At 35.3% G+C, this 23,412-nt stretch overlaps 1 protein-coding gene across 7 annotated transcripts in view; it reads left to right on the plus strand.

Annotated features, from left to right (window-relative positions):
- Window positions 1-23,412, plus strand: part of LOC123758321 (longitudinals lacking protein, isoforms H/M/V) — a 191,001-nt gene that overhangs the window by 135,511 nt on the left and 32,078 nt on the right. Inside the window, exons 5-6 of one of the 7 annotated variants that reach the window (XR_011228081.1) lie at window positions 1,358-1,769; window positions 2,152-5,829. The exons of 4 other annotated variants lie outside the window; for them this stretch is intronic. Coding sequence is in view for 2 of the 3 variants with exons in the window: in XM_045742563.2 (XP_045598519.1) it covers window positions 20,470-20,913 (444 nt within the window). In the remaining variant the exon portion in view is untranslated. Of the gene's footprint in view, window positions 1-1,357; window positions 1,770-2,151; window positions 5,830-20,469; window positions 21,909-23,412 lie in introns of those variants that run through there. 2 more of the 7 variants (XM_045742563.2, XM_045742566.2) reach the window with 2 other exon arrangements.

Here is a 23,412-nt window from a genome sequence, read left to right on the forward strand (position 1 = left end):
GGTGTAAATGTGTGATACACAGATGACTGGTGGAGGTGTTAATGTGTGATACACAGATGACTGGTGGAGGTATAAATGTGTGATACACAGATGAATAATTGAGGTGTTAATGTGCAAGTGATATATCAAGGAATGACCATGATGTTTTTAATGATAAAGTTTACTTGAATGACATAATGAGCATCATGTTATTTGTGAATGATACTTAAAGTAAACGAGTTAAAAAGGCTTTCATTGTTTTATTGACCTAAACATTAGTTTAGTATAACTGAGGCAAAGGCATATCTGATTTTTTGTTATTTTCAAAGATAAACAAATGGCAAAGAAGTATACAGTATTTACCGAACCTGAAATTAAGTCATAAAGAGCTATTATTCCCCTGTGTTTTCTTTGTCATGTGTAATATTCCAGGTTTCAAAACATAAATTTTAATTCTTGGTAGTTACCACTATTCAAATATTCAGTGTAATATTTTATGAACTCTGGCAAAATTTAAAAAAAATTGCATATTTACCATCATATAGAACATAGATATAATGTACTGTGTAACAGTATTTCTAAAGTATTTGGTGTTGGAATAAGTCTTATTTTCATTTTGCTCTGCTCTTTTTTATAAACAATTAGTTTTGTTTTGTTACCAACTTCTTTCTAAATATATGTAAAGTATTTTACATTCAAGTCATTTTTTAACTCCAGATATCAAATGTTTTACAAATTCTTTTTTCAAAACTTTGAGGAACTTTTAATGTGCCCGCAGTACAGTATCGGTAGAAGTCAATTGATGTAGGGATGATTTTCATTGAGAATGGTGATTTGAAATTCTTGACAGAATAATGCTGTGAGCAAACCAAAGCATCCAAAAAATTCATTAATTCAGAGATCTTACTTTTGAGTTACTATGAAGTGATTTTTCATTTAATAATCATTAGGGGAAACAAGAAACAAAGGCATACCCACAGAGTATTTTTTCATATACTGTATATATAAAGCTTGTTTAAATGTCAAGAGAATCTTTTGTAGAGATTGCTGCGTGTACAGGTTTTGTTTTTTATTTTCAATAAGGGAGTCATTTTTTTGTACATTTATTGTCTCTCATTATCAAGCTATTACAGTATAATTCTCAAGAATACTTCAAATGATGCATAGATTCAATGGAACTTTACTGCAGTGTTTAAAACAATTTCTTAAAATACAAATAGAAAATCCTGTTTTTATATTACAGTATATGAGTTAATAAAATAATTTATCTTTTGTAATATTAAGCATTGTAAAGGAATATGGGGATGAAGAAACCAGATTGTGAGAGTAGTGTTGATGTGGAGAAACACAACTGCCTGACCTGGCCTTCTGTTTGCAGTGGCGCGGTGTGATGAGATTTCCCGAACAACTTCACCTTCACGGGCGCCGCCACTCTGCACCAGTCAGCAGGAAGTTCCAATGTGAGTTTTGTGGCAAGAGTTTTCAGTGGCAGAGCAACTTACAGTTACATGTCAGGAGTCACACTGGGGAGAAGCCATATCCATGCCCGCAGTGCTCATACCGAGCTACACAGCGCTCGGACCTGACCAAACATCTTCGCATACATACTGGAGAGAAGCCATATGCCTGCCCTCATTGCCCTTACCGTGCAGCGTATTCCTCATCTCTCAAGGATCATACACTTTTGCATCATCGTGGCATGGAACTGTCTACCTTATCCACCACACAACCACAATAGTTACGGCATTTTATGGCATCTTTGTCATGACATGAAGCCATCCGAAATATTGGTATGTTGGCATTTGAGTATATAAATGTACATAAGGATTATCAAGTTTAAGTATCCAGGAATATCATAAAATAGTAATGCCTCAGTATATGACAGCATGGAATGAAATGGTCAAGTGATATTAATGAAAATTTAATATCTTCTTGTCTCAGCCTTAAGACTTTATGGTATATTGCAATATAGAATGTACTAAGATGGTGAAGTATTTAAAAAGTGTGGAGTGACAGTAGCATTATGGCGGCTGGAGGGACCGCTGTGCATGAACTCTGCTGTCCGCCATGCCTTCCCCCTGAGTAACTGCTGCATGTCGCCCTATACCTCTGACTATTCCTCTCACCACTGCTGCTGCTGGTGTGGTGGTCTGACAGTGCTCTCTATTGCAGGCAGTGCAAAGGGCAGTAGCAGCGTTGGGGGGTGGGCGACTTGTGTGTCCAATCTGCCCCCGTGCCTTCCCTTCAGCTGCTGAGTTGAGCCGCCATGCTGCCACCGCCCATCGACTGGATAAGCTGTACTGGTGCCAGCAGTGTCATTACCGCTCTGATTCAAAATCTAATCTTCTACGACATCTAAGGACTCACACTGGCGAAAAACGCCATGGTTGCCCTATATGCCCTTATCGTGCAGGCCAGCGTTCTGATCTGCGGCGTCACCTTCGCGTTCATGCTCTCAGACAACCACACAATGCTCTTCAGTGTCGTCTCTGTGATTTCACAACTCCCACAACTGTCGCCTTTGCTCTCCACATTTTAGAATCTCACTCTGATAAGAGCCATGAAGACCCATACAATGACTCATAGATTATTTTATTTAGCATAAAATTATAATTTACACTTTGAAATTTCTTGAAAATACTTATTATTCACTACAAATATCAGTAATTTATAAGAGGATTTAAGTTTTATGTTTATTTTGGATGTTAACTCAGTGATTCAAGTAAAGAATTCTAGATACACTCTGATAGTGTGTGAAAAGTGTGATAGTCATAGATTACCTCGAAAGCTATTGAACTCTGGGAGGAGTTCAATATATGTTGCCAAGAATTGATCAACTGTACTAGACATATGTGGTGATGTCAGTACAGCCCTTGGTCTGCCAGATATCTAGCCATATGCTTACCTCTTGCATTTCTTATGAAGTGCCCAGATCCAGATTGCTTTGGTTAATGTTTCCAATGCAGATTACTTTAGAATCAATTCTGAGTCATAATAAGTAGACAACCTATTATTACTCAAAAACTGAACAAATGAGTTGTTATAGTTTAAGATTTCTTCTGTTTTATTATACATTATTAGAAAAATATAGCCATAATTTTATCTACTTATTAGACAATAATTGATGAGGGTTCTGATAATCACTTCTAAAGCATAATAGATATCCCTAGAAATGATTGAACAACAATGAAACCAAAGAATATTATTTTGAATAAGCATACATATAGGGAATTTTGGATCCCACTTTTTGAATTGCACCATTATGACTCAGTATCTACAAGTCATTGTCGTTAAGATTATTGTAGTCCATAAGAGTATTTGGATCTACAAATGTTTGCTTGGTTTTGTTCTCAGAAAATGGTCAGTGTGGTATGTACTGTATTTTGTAAACTTTTTTTGGCAACAGGAGAACTTTATCTGTGGAATTGTTGGTAACCTGATTGTGCATTGGCAGCAAAAGCAAGAGGTAGAAATAATGCTCATTTGTGCGGGGTGTGTTTGGAGATAAAAAGTTATACTGCAATTTTTTGTGTTTGAAGTGGATGTTATATTTTAAAGTATTCCAAGTTTTTTTTTTTTCCAACAGCCTCTTACAGAGAAACTATTTTTTAATTGAAATATCTATGTAGTATTAATTGGGTTTGTATTATACCTGTATTTGAATGTACAGTTCAGTTTACCCCATATTTTCACTGTATATGGCATGCTTGCTTGTGATATTACGTACGTGTTATTACCGTTTTGTAGTTACAGAAAGTGAATTACAGTATGCATGTGGCGTCTTGTCATCAGTATGTACTTGGATCATAAATAATTTGGAAATACTGGTAGTGATTTTAGCACACTCTAATTTTTGGTGTTTTCGTACACCTTACTTTCTGGAGTTTTAGTACATCCTACTTTCTGAAGTTTTGGCAGATTTTGGCCTTTAGAGTGTGGCAGTTATTTTTTGTTCCATTGCTAACATATGTAATTATCATGGCCCCTCTGATTTTAGTTGATGTCAAACATCTTAGTGTTGCAGCTGATGTTTCTTAACTTTGTTTGCCATTTGGGTACCTGTCTTTAAATGCTTTCTGTATTTGTTTTTGTTTGTGCAAACCATTCTATAGATGCATTTGCCAATTTGATCACATTTTGTTAATAGCTTTTTAGCATTTTTCAATTAATTCATTTAATTATCCTCAAACTTTGCAATACAGGGTATTGCACAAAAGTCTCATACTATGGCATTAATTTGTTTTCTGGATATAGGTTATCTTTTATACATACTTGTAGGTTATTTTGTTATTCTGAAGTTTTGCTCTGCTCAAAATTTTTGTATCATCTGCAAAAATACCTATGACATTTATCTTCCTTTGTGGTAATACATAACTGTTTATAGACTAGCAACATTTTTGAAGCCAAGGGCACCCAACTAGTAACATACTTTCAAGCTGGCACTTTACTTCTTACTGGTGCCCTCGTTTTCTTTCAGATAAATCGTTCATCCGTTGTAGTAATACTGTTTCCCCTTATTTTCTCTCATGTGATCTAATTGCCTTTAGTGTGAAACTCTGTCAAGGACATTTTTTGCCCATTTGGCTTTCTCTAGTGTTTTCACCATAATGTTTGTTAACTGAACAGGCTAATAGGTCGAAAGGTTTTCCTATCTCCTGTTTTGTAAAGAGACACAATGTTGGCCATTTGTTAGACAGCTTTCTCTCTGAAAGTAAAACTTTGGTTTTAGACCAGATTTGATAATTGAGCTCTTTTTGCATATTTCTGCAAGATTCACTGTGATATTTGGTCAGAATACACTATTTTAGTTCATATTTAATATAACTGTAATTTTGTTTCCCTGGTTATGGCTGCTGTACAGTGTTCTTAGCCATTGGTTGTTGTAAACTTCAATCTGATGTAGAATGCCTCATAAATTTCTCTATTCATATTTAACACATACAGTATATAATTTTTTCGTCATAATTTTAAAATTTGTAGGATGTGTGTGCACTGTTGTTCTCTCTTGGTTCTAGTATGATGTACCATATTTTATTTATTTCTTGCTAACTTAAGTCTCATATTCTTGTGGGTTAAATCATTTTATCAGTATGCATTGATTTTACAACTTTACAGCATATTACGTTGAACAAGTACACTGTGTTTCTCTTTTCATGCTGTCTCAGAATGTTCTGCCAATTTATATCATATATATTACAGATTTAGTCACTATCAAACTGGTAGAAGTTTGAAAGTGCTTGCCATTATCTACATGACTTCTTCATTAACCATTTCACTCTGATACATGACAACGTTTGAATGGCCAAAAAAGTAGATCACAGTAATACACATGTTTTGTCAAAAGGGCATCAGAAATAATTTCAGGATCCTGAAATGGTAGTCTAGACATCCAGCCTTAAAAATTGGAGTTAAAAATAAAAAATTTGAGCTTAAAAATTGCAGCTTCGTAGCTGCAGCCGGTGGTGGTGACAGTTGAAAATCCCGCTCGATACGGTAGACATAACTCCAGCAGGTGTAATTAGTCCATGTTGAGTACTTGAAAATTTATCTGGGAAGTAAATTTTTTTATAGTTAAAATTTTATTCGATATATTGGAAACATTTTTAGTTTTGTATTAAATTGCTTGAAATCTCAAAAAAAAATACAAGTATTCTTATTATTGGTTTCACAGTATTTATTTTGAACACTTTTGGTTTGGTAGTGAATTTTTGTATAACATTTTATATTCGAAAAGCATGATTCAAATATGTACAGGGTATTTTATTTTATATAACAGTATAATTAAATTGTAAAATAAAATTATAATTTTCAAGCTGAAATGAAAGTGCTGCAATGAAGAGTTTATGTTTATCTTTGTGTTAAATCTCCTCAATAAACGGTAGAGCACAATATACAACAGGTTCAGTGTAGTTTAGGTGTTTGGATTATGTGTATGGTCTTCAATTTCTGTACAAATTTTTGACATTTTATACTCCCTCATCCACTTCTTTAGATAGTTTCTACTGGCATCTGACTGGTCCTTATTCATTGCATCTACTTAGGTAGCCTTGTAAACAATTAAATTGACCCACCTTCTGTAAGGGCAACGCGTATTTTTCTACTAGTATAAATGGAACTAGATAGAAACAGACACCTGGCTTTTGCGTGTGTGAATAATTGTGAAGTAGGGCTGCTTGCTCAATCAGTTAATTTATATAAGTAACAAAAGACCACACACCTGGGCTGGCTACACAGTTTCTCTCTGCTAAGGCACCATTGAGTATGACATGCAACACCAGTCTCAAATGATAGAAATTTACTTTACAATGACTTTGTTCACTAACACTTAAAAATTACGTTACAAAATATCTTAAGAGAGTGGTTCACTTTAACAGGGACTGGAGGTATTGCAGTTGACTCTTGATCCAACGATGTAACACTTAGTTAACAAATTACCTTACTCTATAATCCATGAACAATTCTAACTTTCAACTTAATTCAAAGTTTAATGTACAACAATGAACAGGATATGTACTACAGGGAGTGACACAAGACACATTCAATAACAGATAAAGGGACAGAAAACATGTACATTCCCAGCCACCACTGGGACATGAAATCATGATAAATCCTACAATAAACAAGCGTGGTACAGTAGTCAAAACACTAGAAAAAATTGTTAAAACCAAATGGATAGAACTCCTGGAGAGTAATGACATAATAACAAACAGGCAGTATGGTTTTCAAACAGGAAGTTCCTGTGTAACAAATGTACTTAGTTTTTATGATAAAGCCACACAGATTCTACATGAAAGAGATGGTTGGGTTGACTGTGTCTATCTGGACCTAAAAAAGGCTTTTGATAATCCCACAACCGAGGTTGTTTTGGAAACTGAAACATGCTGGAGGGATAACAGGTAGAATGTTGACATGGATGACATATTTTCTGACAGAAAGATGAGGGCGGTGATTAGAGGCAATGTACAGTACTCACCTAATTGTGCTTGCGGGGGTTGAGCTTTGGCTCTTTGATCCCGCCTCTCAACTGTCAATCAACTGGTGTACAGATTCCTGAGCCTACTGGGGTCTATCATATCTACATTTGATGTGAGTATGAGGGGAGGACGATATCTACACTTGAAATTGTGTATGGCGTCAGCCTCCACCACATCACTTCCTAGTGCATTCCATTTATTAGCTACTCTGACACTGAAAAAATTCTTTCTAACGTCTCTGTGGCTCATCTGGGTACTAAGTTTCCTTGTTCGTGTCCCACCCACAGTATCTGACTGAAGGCGTTACTAGCTAAGTACCACAGGGCTCAGTTTTTGTGCCAGTAATGTTCATTTTCTTCATACATGATCTACCAGAAGGCATACAAAATTATATGAACATGTTTGCTGATGATGCTAAGCTATTAGGGGAAAATAAGAACCTAGATGGTTGTCATGCTCTTCAAATGGACCTAGATAAAATAAGTTGTTGGAGCACCATGTGGCAAATAGAATTCAGTGTAAATTAATGTCATGTTATGGAATGTGGAATAAGAGAAAATAGACCACACACAACCTACAAATTATGTAGAAAGGAAAAAGACCTTTAACAAAGAAAGAAATCTAGAGGTGGTTCTGGATAGTAGACTGTCACTAGAGAAGTACATAACGAACATTGTGCAAGGAGCAGATGCTGTGTTTTCTAACTTCAAAATCGCTTTTAATTACTACATGGATGGTGAAATACTAAAGAATCTGTTCATGACTTTTGTGAGATTAAAATTAGAATATGCAGCAGTTGTATGGTCCCCATATCTCAAGAAGCACATTAACAAACTGGAAAAGGTGCAAAGGCATGCTACAAAATGGACTGTTTATTTGCCTTCATAGGTTTTTATTTATATTCTTTTAGAAGGAAATGTTCTCGCGCTGTAATTGTATTGCGCATGTGCAGCACTAGTCCCTTTCCATGGTGGGAGTTTCAAATGCTCTTTCTTCCCTTCAAACCAACACAGTTTAAACTGTTGACTGCCAGTTATTTACACTATTTCACTGTTAACTATTAACTCTATTAACACTATTTCACTTATGCCTTACAAAAAGGACCCCTTCCTTACAACTCCCCCCCCCCCTTCTGTCTCTCCCTCCCCTCTCTCTGCCTCCCCTCCCCTCTCTACCCCTTCCCCCTCTTTCTACCCCTCCCCCCTCTTTCTACCCCTTCCCCCTCTTTCTACCTCTCCACCCTCTTTCTACCTCTCCACCCTCTTTCTACCTCTCCACCCTCTTTCTCTCTCTCTCTCTCTCTCTCTCTCTCTCTCTCTCTCTCTCTCTCTCTCTCTCTCTCTCTCTCTCTCTCTCTCTCTCTCTCTCTCTCTCTCTCTCTTTCTCTCTCTATCTCTCTCTATCTCTATCTCTCTCTATCTCTATCTCTATCTCTCTCTATCTCTCTCTATCTATCTCTATCTCTCTCTCTCTCTCTCTCTCTCTCTCTCTCTCTCTCTCTCTCTCTCTCTCTCTCTCTCTCTCTCTCTCTCTCTCTCTCTCTCTCTCTCTCATTAAATATATTTAAATCCAATATAAGGATTTGCATGTGACATTGGAGATTTATATACAACAGCTTGTGATGATTTTCACTTTATTATAAAGGAAATATGATTGGCTACATCTACTAAATTTAGTTACTGTGTTTTAAAGTACAGTAGTTCTTAACTTTTATAATTGTTGGTATTAAAAGTTTAGGAGTTATGTAATGTTTATATTTTATGCAGAAATTCTAGCAGTGCTGCATTTTGATTTTGGAGTCGTTCTCTAATACAGTAGCAAACTTGTCAATAATACCTGATTATCGAAATAAAATGAATGAATGTCTTAAAAGCTTTTGCAATTTGTTTTATAGTACAGTGGGCTTAAATATAGTGCCAATGAAGTAATTGAAATACACTATGTGCTAAAAATTTAAAAAAATTTAAGTGCTGTACCTGTATATAAAAGGCAATTGGGAGGGAGGATGTTATTACTCTAGATAACCAAGACATGTGTTGCACCCAAGATTGCAGACTCAGTTAACCGATATCTTGTATGAATCTTTAATTGTGATACTTAATGACAACTATGATGTTTCTTGATTGCACTACTGTATAATCTTTATGTATATTTATGAATGCTCATATACTGTGCCGATTAAAAGAATGGTTACATTTAATAATAAAATACTATACATATAAAATATTTTTAGCATTTGCACAATTTTTTTTTCATTTCGGTTGATAAACCTTTTTTATTTCATTCTTAAACACAACCATGCTTCAGTGACAGATTCGGCATTCCGATGTTGCTGTATGATTCATTGGCGATCAAAAGTAATTGACTGTAAATAGCATTTACATGTACAGTATTGTATAATTCGTTTTTGGTATAGGCTATAAAGATATAATTTACAAAGATATCAATGATATACTAAATATCCCGAACCTAACTAAACCAATGACCTAAAAATAGAAATGGGGACAACCCATCAGTATTGCAAGCCACTGTCACTTATAGTACAGGACGTCAAATTTTATCAATTGGGGATTTATACAGTACATAAAAATGCAATGTACCATTCGAGAGGACACGTTTCATATCCACACTTCCTGTCACCGCTACTAAATTCTTTACTATCGGAGCAATTATGTACCACAATACTATACTGACTTAACAAAAGGCATCTTCCAGTCATGGATAATAGGACAATTATAAGCATTGAACTGTGGTAGATAGAACCTTTGTTGGAAATCCTGAAAATTAAATTATGTTATATTTGGATAGAAATATTCATCATTATTTACAGTGAGAGTTGATATTTGTGTGGGTAGTATATTATATATATATATATATATATATATATATATATATATATATATATATATATATATATATATATATACAGTGGTACCTCGGAATGCGATTGTCCCTGTATGCGAGGTTTTCGGAAGGCGAGGTGTATTTACTCCAAAAATTTGTCTCAGAAGGCGAGGGTTACTTCGGGAGGCGAGTTTGGACGCGAGTTTGTTGATACGCGTACAGCCGACCTAGCGCGTTCGTCGCCCCTCCGCCCCGCCGCCCCTCAGTTTATTATTGTCTCGCGCTCAGTGACTACCCCCACATCAATTCTTCTCGCGTATTTTCAGTGTTTTGTTGGATTTTTGGTGATTTGTCTATACAATTTGTTATTATATATCTCACCATGGGTCCCAAGAAAGCCAGTGGTAAGGATAAAGGCCAGAAAGCTCATGTGAGGATGACAATAGAGGAGAAACAAGAGATCATTTGGAAGCATGAGAACGGTACACGTGTTGTTGAACTTTGTAGGCAGTACAACAAAGCCACATCAACAATATGCACTATACTTAAGAAGAAAAATAAGATTATGGGTGCTAAAGTGGCAAAAGGAGTAAGAACATTAACGGCACAAAGACCACAAATACTTGAAGAAGTGGAAAAGTTGTTATTAATTTGGATACACGACAAGGAGTTGAGGGGTGATAGTGTTTCGGAGGCCATTATTTGTGAGAAAGCCAGGGTGTTGCACGAAGACCTTCTAAAGAATACCCCTGCAACGAGTGATGCAGATAAGAAAGAGTTTAAGGCAAGCAGGGGCTGGTTTGAAAAATTTAGAAAGAGAAGTGGTATCCATAGTGTTACAAGGCATGGGGTTATGTGATGTGATTATGAAAGGGGACTCCCCTTCCAAACAGTAACTCCTCTCCTCCTCCCCCCTCCTCACCATCTTCCATACGCCTACAGCACTCGACAGCAAGGTAAGTAATAACTGGAACACAGTTTTGTAGGTTTATTTAGATGAATTAGGTAAATTAGGTATAAAAATTTAGTTTGATGTGGGGTTTTTGGGGTAGTCAGGAACGGATTAATTCATTTCCCTTTATTTCTTATGGGGAAATTAACTTCGGAATGCGAGTTTTCGGAAGGCGAGGCGTCTCCAGGAACGGATTAAACTCTTATTCTGAGGTATGCCTGTATGTATATATATATATATATATATATATATACTACTTGGCCTAGTATGCAAGTCACTATTTGCTTAATAAACTGAGTTTTCTTGAAGTTATATATTTTTCTAATTTGTTTCTTGTGAAATGATTAAACTTTCCCTTACATAATATATGATTTTATTTTTTGTAATTTGATTTAAAACTAAAGTAAAAATATGACCAAACCTAACCCAACCCTTCTTATTTTAACCTGATCTGAACTGACATTACTAAGTCAGTAATCAATGTTCCTAATATTATATAATAATATTACTTCAAATAAACTGATTGGATTTTTTTTTAAACTAACGAAAATCACTCTGCCTGTTGGGCAAATCGGGCCTTGCATACTAGGCCGTGTAGTGCGTTCTGACTATTAAGTACGACATATATATATATAAATATATATGTGTGTGTGTGTGTGTAAATCACGAAAAATTAACACGTGATGAAAAAGTGACACTGTCAGACTACGAAGGAAGAATTGAAACAGGAATTTCCTTAAGTACTTTCGTATATTAATACATCTTCAGAAGGAATTCCTTCCTTCCTTCCTTCTGAAGGAAGAAGAATTCATTCTGAAGATGTATATATATAGAGAGAGAGAGTGAGAGTGACCTGAGAGGGTCAAAAACACTCCAGCTATTACGTATTTGTATTTCAAATGTGTTATCTCGCATATATGTGTATACAATATATACATATTGGGCTTGTAGCAAGGTTCCCCCAAGGTCGACCTGCTGACCCTCTCCAGAATGCAATCCCACAACACTTGCCTAACTCCCGGGTGCCAGTTTACCACTGCTAAGGTAACAGAAGCATTAGGTGAAAGGAAGCAAGCCCAATCATTGTTTTTGTCCCACCCGGAAACTGAACCTGAGATCTCTGACTGTGAGTCTAGACTGGAACCAACGGTTCTGTATGACATAAACTGTTAGACATACACACATTCTTGTTGTTTTGATATGTTCCATTTTTTGCATATGTGTAAATAACAAGACAGCTTTATGTATGTTGTGGTCACATGTGTAACTACTGTACTTCAGTGTGGTTACAGGATGAGAGCTACATTCATGATGTCCTGTCTTCAGTTTTGTTCGTTCACAATCCTCTTGTTGAAATGACTAATTTGCCTGTATGTGAGCACTTGGACGTAGACTTGTGTATATCTTATTTTGTTGCTGAAACTCAAAGGAAATTTATTATAAAAAGAGAAGTACAGTAATTGATGGTCCATAATAACAAAGCCTATAACATTTATATGTAAACATGTACTGTACAGTACTCAGGATAACAGCATTGTTATCATGATCATATAACTACAATTATTACATTATTTGCAATAACTGTTATTACGTTTTGTAATCTAATTTTACAATATCAATTATTATTTTTTATAACCTGTGCCATGTAGTGTGCACTAATGCAGCCAATTATTTTTGTATTTGCATTTTGTCAGATGGAAGTTTGTTCTAATTATATATAATTTGCAAAGGCTGATAATTTGTTATGTAGGTAAAGCACCAAGCACCAGGAGACATTAAGAACATAGGCTGCACCTACAAAATTGAAGGTTCCATACCTATTTAAGTAGCACATAAGCATGCTCTGTACTATTTTAGCTGAAGGTAAAGTGAAATAGGAGAAACACTTGTTATACGGGACATAACTGCACGTAGCTACCTGCATGGTAGTGTGTTGCAGTATAAGTGGAGGAAGACATATATTCTTGTACTGCATGTTAAAATTATAGTTATATGCATGTGGATTTTATTGGATAAAACCTATTAACAATCTACATTATGTTGTCTTCAATAAAAATTTTAACATTTGCCTTAAATACCAACTACATATTTAGTGTCAATAACAATTTAGATTATAAAACTTTTTTATTAGAATATTTAAGGTTTCTTGTTTATAATTCGTACCTAATAATTGAAATTAATATTCTTTTAACACAAAAATAAAAAAAATGTAAAAAGAAAGTATTTTATTGCTTGATAGTAATATGTAAGGGAATTTTGCTCTAATGTTCCATCAGAGCAGCTCAGAGCAGCCTTTTCTGACCATGAAATACTTATAATACAGTATTGTATTATATTTAGCTGCTGAACAGACCCGGAGTAGCTGCCGAAGCATCGCTCTGCATGTGCTATAGGCCTCATTGCAGACTAGTCTGTCAAGAAGCATAAGTCATATAATGTATCACAAATAATGCCAAATACTTCATGATATAATGTACAACAATACAGTAATAAAGCTCTACTTGTACAATATAATAAAGACTAAAATGCATTCATGTATGGCACAGCAAAGGCTATACACTGCCAAGGCTGTACTGTACTCAGCAGCACGGTACTTCAAAACTGGATGATGTTGGGGAAAGAGATTCAAAGTGAAGACATGTATAATAGTAGCTAGCTACTACTATACATGTAGTACAATAGAGTGGCTAGCAGGTAGAGTGTATGAAGTTGCTAGTAGGTAGAGTGTATGAATTAGCTAACTTGTAGAGTATGAATTAACTAATGGGTAGAGAGTATGAAGTATAGTAAGAGAATTATATGCATGAAGTAGCTAGTAGTTAGAGTGAAATAGTAGAAGTAGATTATATAAATCATTGTAGTTCAGGAAGAGTGGTAGAAATGCTGAGTGAGAGAAGTGTGAGTTAGGCATATAGAGATTCTCAGTCGGGTCACCTGGTTTCATCCTCCTCCTCCTCCTCACTAAATATTATCTGCACCTTGGATGTGAAAAGAAATCTGAGGCCTTATCTATCTATCTCTTCAACTGACCTGCAGGCCGCTCCAAGCAACAGCCTAGTGGACCAAATTCTCACAAATCAAGCCTGGCCTCGGGCCGGGCTTGCAATCGGGTCACCTGGTTCCATCCTCCTCCTCCTCACTAAATATTATCTGCACCTTGGATGTGAAAAGAAATCTGAGGCCTTATCTATCTATCTCTTAACTGACCTGCAGGCCACTCCAAGCAACAGCCTAATGGACCAAACTCTCACAAATCAAGCCTGGCCTCGGGCCGGGCTTGGGGAGTAGAAGAACTCCCAGAACCCCTTCAACCAGGTATCAACCAACCTGACAATGGAACCTATATGATCCTTCAGTTTGGCTAAAACAGAAATTCTGGATTGGCTGCAGGAGAGGGTGTCAGATGAGTGAGTAAAGAGATAGGGTTTAGAGAGTTCATCATTATCTTACCTTGCTGTTACCTTTGATGGTTTTGAGAATCAATTTTCCCCCATGGCCCAGTCTCTAACCAGGCCTCCTGGTTGGTGGTCTGGTCAAACAGAGAGCAAAAGATGAAAGAGACGATTAGAAAGAGACTCTTTATCACCCACAGTAGCCAAGAATGCCAAGATAATTAAACTGCTTAAGTCAAGAAAATGGAGATGGCACTAGAGGATTGAATTTAAAACCAACACCAGAATGATGATTCTGTTTATGTACCCAATAAAGAGTAGACTGCTGTAATTAACAGATGGGTCCAAGGAATTATTGACTGCCTTGATCATATGAAGCAATCCCATCATCCACATAATACTGTGTTAACAGATTAATAGTGTTGACCATGTATCTGCCGATACACTCCTTCCCATCCTACTCGAGGCTGTCAAGAAGCCAAGACATATCTCTGAGGAAGTGTTTAATATCTATAAGGTGAGCGTATATTGAAAGTGTTTCCCAGAAGAACTTGCATCACCCAGGAATGTAAGTTCCATGGGAAGAGACTTGCAATTTAAGCCCTCTTTGTCAAATACACCATAATGGGTATAACTTTCCTGTTTAATTACACTCTACTTTAAGCCTGCCAAAGACTGTTTGACATTTAATTCTCTGTGCTAGTACTGTGCTGTAGTGGATGTCAATGCTACCATCTTATTCTTATGTATCATTCTCAACAAGATAGCCTTTAAGGAACACCATAATATCAAATCTCCCAGTCTACTGCAAGTCTAATGCAGAGGCCAGGATGGCTGCCAACCATCCTGGCCTCCACATTAGTGTTAAACCAATCCTCTGTTTGGGGACTGGTTTAAACACTAATCTCAGCCATCAGAAATGATAAAAAGAAGATGAAACTTAGTGAAGGAGACTGATGTTAGTTGGCAATATAATCAAGAATGTTATCTTAGCCTCTCAACCCATCAGATATATTGCTGCTTCCCAATATTATCACAACTGTTCAACCAATGGGCTAGAAAATTCTAGGCTAAGCCATTTTAAGAAATGTTATCTGAAAACTTGCCTAAGACAGATGTTAGCTATGATCACAGGGAGGAACATAATTGACAAAGATAATAATGAATAGTGGAATGCTGCTGCATTGCAGACTTGAAACTGTGTGCAACACACTATTGAACCAAATGTTATTAAGCAGCTTTCTGAAATGCATGCTACCATTATAGATGCACAGGATATTGTGGAAGATTGCTCATAATATTACTGGAAGAGGTTTTGACAAAATGACAGCAGAAAAGGTCAATTTGTTGTTAGAATCTCAACTAGAGAGAAAGAGAGCGAACCTTCACCATAACCTGAAGCAGTTATGTGAAAGAAAAAAAAGAAGCTACCACAAAACAGTAAGCTGAAATTTAATATTAATAATTAAGTTAGCCTCCACTCTCCAGTATCAAATCCATAATACAGAGGAGAGATATAAACAACAGTTTAATTTTCACACTTTCTTCTTAACACTTTAGCGCACTGGGCACGCAAGCCCCGCACTACCCCAGATGGGTTTCAGCGTTTCACGGGAGCACGCGGTAATTCTGAAAAGTGTATACTATTTTCAACTTTGTCACCTCAATTCTCGTCCAATGTTTTTCAATTTGGTATCATTGTGTTCGCAATAGAATTCTCTACAGCACTATAGGCATATAAAGTCCAAAAGCCCAGCGTACCATCCGCAACAAACAGAGAAAGTGAGAACATGTTACCCAGGAGCGTGCAAGAGCGATAAAATGTGTACACTCTTTTCACTTTGGTCACCTCAATTCTCGTCCTAGGACTTTCATTTTGGTATCACTGTGTACACAATAGAATTCCCAACAAGAGTATATGCATATAATGTAAAAAACTGCAGCACGCTCCACCCGCCGACAAGATGAAAGTGGACCAGAAAGAGAGCACTGCGCCACAACAAGGCACCTCTCATTACATTAGAGAGTGCGGTAATACTGAAAAGTGTATACTCTTTTTCCACTTTGTCATCTTAATTCTCGTCCTAGGTTTTTCAATTTGGTATCAATGAGTTTGCAATAGAATTCTCTACAGGACTAAATGCATATAAAGCCCAAAAGCCCAGCGAGAAAGTGAGAAAGTAAGAGCATATTACCAGGGAGAGCGCGCAAGAGCAATAAAATGTGTACACTCTCTTCACTTTGGACATCTCAATTCTAGTCCTAGGTCTTTCATTTTGGTATCATTGTGTTCGCAATAGAATTCCCTACAGGTGTTTATGCAAATATAAAGTCCAAAAGCCAGGCGTACCACCCATAGCAAACAGAGAATGTGATGGAACGTAACCCCAGTGAGCGCTAATAAAATGGTTATACTCTTTTCAACTTTGTTACCTCAATTCTGGTCCTAGGTCTTTCATTTTGGTATCAATGTATTTGCAATGAAATTCCCTACAGGAGTATATGCATATAATGTCCAAAGCCGTGATGCGCCCCTCCTGAAGCCGCCGCTAACGACGCAATGCTGCGTCGTTACCGAGCAAAATTGTTAATAGATCACCAAGGGTCAGACGTGGCCTGCATGAAAAAAAATAAAGTTGGCTCAGCAATCCTTCATCTCTCAGATTGTCAAACCTAACAGCAAAATTTTCATCACTAGTGATAATACATTCTTCAGCTCTACTGCCACTGTACTAAAACTCAGTTCTTCAAATCAGAAACCAAAAGATACACTTTAAAGGCCAGTTTAACTTTGTTTTGATAAAAAAAAACAGCGTCGAATGTAATGAAACACCATTTTCTGGGTGAAGCCCCAGAAGCTCCCTTAAGCTACGGGGGGAGGGGGGAGGCTATCCTAGAAAGAGTGTGGTTACTGTACTCATTTACGTAGTTATTGTTATGTACAGTATTTTGTTGAAAATGGAAACCATTTATTTATTTTTCCATATGCTGTTCAATTTGGAAATACCGTGCTCGTAATAATATCCTCAGTCCAGGAACAAGCTTAAAATCAGTATCCTTATCACCCAAGAACACAACTCTGTCTATTACTGGACTGAGGTTTTACTGCATATAGAAAATGATTAACAAGTAGATTGTGGACTTATCACTATCAATGTTTTCTTGAGATTTGGGCTACTCGTGTTGAAACAGTAGTTTTTTTTGCTGTGTATAGATAGTCTATTAGAGAGGTTAGACACAAGGAAACCTCTGGTGAATTCATGGTATACTAAATCACATTGTTAGGCAAGAAATAAGTACAGTATGTGCATGAGATATGCATTTATTGTCTGAAATTTTTAGAGATTACTACTGCTAATTCACTGAAGGAGAGATAAGATCAAGTTACTAGTATGGTAAATCACAATGTACATTCAAGGTCACAGGGTGTAAAAGCCCTAATGTTTTGTATATGATTAAGGGTGAAGTTGAGATCATGCACAAAGTATGAAGGTGATATCAATGACTGTGAGAGGATGAAGGCAAGTGATTGTGAGAGGGCAGTGAGGTGAGTTTAGTGTTGAAAACTTTCATCACTGGTCAAGGAAAAGTGACATAATATGTATTATGTATATTACATATTAGCATTTTGAGGGATGTTTGTAACGTGCCATAGTACCTTCAAACATACAGGGAAATTTATCATGTTGTATCCTCATTTTCCTGGGATGATTGACTAACACTGAGCATTATTTTTGTGGACAAGATACCAGTTCTTGAATCTGGTAGTCATTCCTACTGAAGAGTGGTGTCATTATAATCAACAAAATATATATATTTAATTTTTTAAAGCATTGACTTACAACTTATAATAATAAGCATATATTTTGGATGCACAATGAGGAAGCAAAACTAGGATTATATATTGTAGTTAAGGAATGTGTAAATACAGTAGAATAATACAATAATTTAGTGAAAGCAGATGTTTTATTATGTGTAGAGCAAATGTTTTTAATTTGGGTAAACCAAATATTTCTGTTAAAATTCTATTCTTTGGACTGAAAATGGAAATATTACTGAGAATCAGGTTACGTGCAATAAAAGCTATTGCCAACATTCTTTGAAAATAATGGGATTTTTTCACACTGCTGTATATAAAAAGTTTGTGATGTGAAGTATGTTGAAATGTTTTTCCTTATAATGATGGCAATTGAATTAAGCACTTAATTTATAGTTTTATAATACAATATAATGAAAGTGTATCAGAAAAATAACTTGCAGGTTTAGCAGGAAACTACACCCCCTCCCCCAACACTTTATCCATAACAAGCTTTTGCCAAGCAGTGTCACACAAACGATGAAACTTTTCAAAATATTGTTTGTAACTATAGTTTAGCATTGTGTGTATTATAAAGAATGAATATAAAATATATTTTCCAGATGACTTTATATACCTTTATTATTCCTTCAAGCTTAACAACTGATAATATTTAAAGCACCATCCTTGATAATAGTAAATCCTGTTCTGTGCTTCCACAGACTAATCCATGCTATCACAACTTTTAGGGGACACAGTTGTACTGCATAATATCAATGCAGTACAACGTAATTTAGTCAGAATTATGACTAAATTACAGTATGTAACATTGTTCATAATCTATGCTATCAATTTTGTTATCACTATAAAAGAAATGTTTGAGGTTAAATAAGTATAAAAAGATGCCAGAGATACTGTACCTGCAGTGTAAAAACTTTCTATGATTCTTTTATACAGTATTTTGCTGCTTTATGCAATAAAACTTTTTATGATACAGTACTTCTGTACAATACTTTGCTGCTTTATGCAACAAAGAATTCTATGATACCTCTTTACAATACAGTACTTTGCTGATTTATCAAACAAAGAAATAAGCACACATGCCTAATTCCAGCTTAATTTGCTAAAAAAAATAATGTATGTGTCAGAGAGTTAGAGTATACTGTACTGTAATTTAGTTTTCATTCAAAGCTTTTTCAAGTTTTTGTTCTTAAAATTGGGTTACATATTGTTCATCTGTCTTTCTTCCAACCCATCCTCCGAATTGACAGTACGGTTTAATACTAGTGTAATAAGTACATTTCCTTACTGTCATACATAGTACATAATTACACTTATTGGGCTGTTACATTTACCTCCACATTTACAGTATTCTCCTCGTTTTCTGTTAAGACACTCAGAATTTTAGGATAAAGTTTTCAAGTTAAATTTACAATACACAAGTTTTAAATATCAAGAATTTCTTTTCAATTTTATTAAACAATAGAGATTTTATACAAAATTTGAAAATATCCTGAGTTACTTTACAATATATTGATATATTTTAGTTTTGTTTTATTACTTTTATAAAACTGTTATATCAATATAGATACAGGCTAAGTACTAATTGTAATTAAGAAGCAATAAAATGCTTATCTTCAAACACTAAGAAGGTTAGGTTATGTTGTGGTTTTCTATTCAGCTTTTCAGGTAAACTCAGATATTCACAATATATTTGACAGTACGGTTTAATACTAAGTGAAAATAAGTACAATTCCTGACTGCTATGAATAGTACGTAATTGTACTTGTGCTGTTATATTTACCTCCCCATTTTTGGAGGACGGGCTGCTTTCTTCTTATTCCCATTTTAACCCATAAGCCATATTAGGGTGGAAGTCATGGTTACCCAGTATTCTGTTCATTAGTAGTCCCCTTTGATTACATACTTATGCTATACTGTACTGGCAAAAATGAAATAGTGGAAGTTTTTATGATCATGAGAAGTATATAAGTGTAAGAGAAGTATATAAGTGTAAGAGAAGTATATAAGTGTAAGTATATCTTAGAATATACTTACACTTTCTAGTAAAAATGCAGCTTTTGCAACAAAAGAACATGTGCTAAGTTGAATTTAGAAAAACACTACAGGATTTTTTTTCCTTTATAGAGTACCTTGTATCTTGGAGGAACCTACTAAGGTCATTAGTTCCTGTGTTTTGCAATGCTAACAGAGTTAAAGTGAAAAAGCATACCTATTAAAACACTGTTCAATACTGTATGTGTAAACGACATTTTATTCTCATTAGCCCTGTGATCTTTCTAAGTAAGCTTTCTTCCATGAGTCATTGTGCATGTTTATACTTTTATCTGATGTTCTTAATGAACATTTTCAATAAATCAAGCCATACACTGGTCCTCTAACGTTTCCTAAGATCACTGTTCAGTGCAATATAGTGTGAACATTCCATAAGAAGACAAGCAACTTACCGTGGACGTTGAGGATTATGATACCGGATGTGAGAGGGACTGACGCCGGTATTTTATGTTGCAGTATGATGATGATGATGGCGATGACGACCAAGGGGAGGCTGGGGACGACCTGTACAACGACGTGGCAGCTGCAGGGATGGGAGGGCTGGAGGGCTACAAAGTGGGAATGATTCCACTTCTGTGCCCACACTGTGGTCGAAGTTACACTAACAAGTCAACTCTTCGGCGACACCTTCGAGCACACACATCTGACAAACCATTTGGCTGTGGTATGTGTGGCTATCGTTCCATCCAGCGATCCGATGTGACACGGCACATGCGCACTCATACTGGAGAGAGACCATATTCATGTCCTCATTGCCAGCACCGTGCCACCCAGTCTGGGGACTTAGATCGTCACATTGTTTCTGTACACCCAGATCTGTGCCATGAGTGTCAGTTATGTACCCATCGAGCTCCCACTGAGGCCAGTATGGTCATGCATTTCCGAAAGAAACATGCTTGATTCAACTACAATGCTGTGCTGGATTGTAGCATTCTGTAATTCCACAGTGATCCAAGTATGGGTATAAAGTGTCTCGTTTACATCTGTACTGTATTTATTTTTTTAGCAAGTTAAGCCATGAAAAACTAAAATAGGTCAGAAAAATATGTTTTTGTGTGTGTTGCTAGTGATAGTAATGCTGAGGCCTTAAGTATAGTCTTGAATATATTTTGAAAATAAACAAAATGGTTTTCAAAATATTTAGAAGCTATTGTTTACTCAGGTGCACATGAATATTAATGGACAAAATATTGGTATGTAGGGATTTTTGTTATACCCCATAGTAGCTTGTTCCATTATAACTTTGTTATGCCCCTACAGTAACTGGTTGTTATACTCCTTCACCAACTAGTTCTGTTAAGCCCTTACAATAGCTAGTTCGCTTATGACTACAGTAACTAGTTCTGTTATGTCACTACAGTAAATAGTTATGCTATACCCACTACAGTAACTAGTTCTGTTGTGCTCTCTGCATTAACTAGTTATGTTATACCCCCTTCAGCAACTATTTCTGATATGTCCTCTAAAGTAACTACTGTAGTTATGTTATGCCCTATACAGTAACTAGTTATGATATACCCCTACAATAACTTATTATCCTTTGTTGTTTACAGTAACTAGTTATGTTATGCCCCCCTTACAGTAACTAGCTCTATTGTATCCTCTACAGTAACTAGTTTTATTATCCCCTTTGAAGTAACTAGTTATGTTATGCCCCCACAGTAACTAGTTATATTATGACCTCTACAGTAACTACTGTATTTATATTATGCCCCCACAGTAACTAGTTATATTATGCCCTCTACAGTAACTATTTATATTATATCCCCCACAGTAAGTAGTTATATTATGCCCTCGTAACAAGTTATGCTTCCTACAGGAACTAGTTCCATTATGTCCCCAACAGTAACTAGCTCTCCATATGTATTCACATATGCCTGGTTCTATTGCATCACTTTTCTAGCTTTAAAAAGAGTTAAATCTAAAATGATAACAGAATTGTTAAAAATCTGTTACCAGAATGTTATTGCAGCAAATTAGGTTTAATGATTTAAATATTTTTGCATTTAAGTACCCTTAAAATACATTAGCATATGTGATTCTCACTTGATGTAATACGTTAAGTTTTCCAAGATACTGTACTAAATGAGGTTGGAGTCAGTAGAATTTTTTTTTATATCAGTGCTTCCAGTTTTAATTAAGCAACCTATATATTAACTGCTAGTATCCCAGCCAATCTGCCATTCTATAAAAAATTACACTGTTTTTGCCTAACATAAAATGTATGAGCCCAAGCAGTCCATATACCTTATTGAGGCCGATACATAGAAAACATCAATATTCAGAATATTTAGTTTGTATTAATACCTCGCACTTTTAACAGACTGGATGATTCCATTCAAAATGAGAGGTATTAGTGGAGAGGATGGTTTGATTATCAGTGGCAAGAGGTTGCTATATTGTTTTGTTGTCCTGATACCTCAGATAACCCTGGCTAATTATCCAGGTCATAATGGTGTTACAGACATTTACTTGTAAAATTGCACTCAGTTTCTGGATGAGAAAATGTGCTTTTCAAGCTTTGGCATTGTCGTTTATAACAGATACAGTACAGTATATAAAGCTTTTATATATATATATATATATATATATATATATATATATATATATATATATATATATATATATATATATATATATATGTATATATATATATATATATATATATATATATATATATATATATATATATATATGTATATATATATATATATATATATATATATATATATATATATATATATATATATATATATATATTTTGTCCCCCATTACCTCAGAGATACTTGATGCCTGGGGTAAAAGTGCTGCTAGTTTTTTGAAAGAGCTGGGGCCCAAGCTAATTGAAACAACTTAGAGACCTTATAGCCGCCAGTTTTCTCTTTCAGCGCCTTAGTGTGGCAATCCAGAGAGGAAATGCTCACTGCATCCATGGTTGGAAATGCTCACTGCATCCATGGTTGGAAATGCTCACTGCATCCGCCGTCTGAGGAGCTGGAGGAGCTCTACAACCTGTGACAAGTAGCCATGTAACCAATGTTGTAACCCTTTTTGTGTAAAGAAATTTTAAAATAAAGTTAGATATATATATATATATATATATATATATATATATATATATATATATATTATATATATATATATTATATTATATATAATATTATATATATATATATATATATATATATATATATATATATATATATATATATATATATATATATATATATATATATATATATATATATATAATATTACTACAGTTATCACAGAAAAATGGATAAAATTATCCAAAACTGAACCACAGGGAATGTTTTTAGAATTTTAGAATGCTATACTGTATGTACAAAAACATATTTTGTATAATTTAGTAGTGTAAAGTTTAAATTTTAATTTATT

The sequence above is a fragment of the Procambarus clarkii genome, chromosome 11 (assembly GCF_040958095.1).
Source record: "Procambarus clarkii isolate CNS0578487 chromosome 11, FALCON_Pclarkii_2.0, whole genome shotgun sequence".
Classification (NCBI taxonomy): Eukaryota; Metazoa; Arthropoda; class Malacostraca; order Decapoda; family Cambaridae; genus Procambarus; species Procambarus clarkii.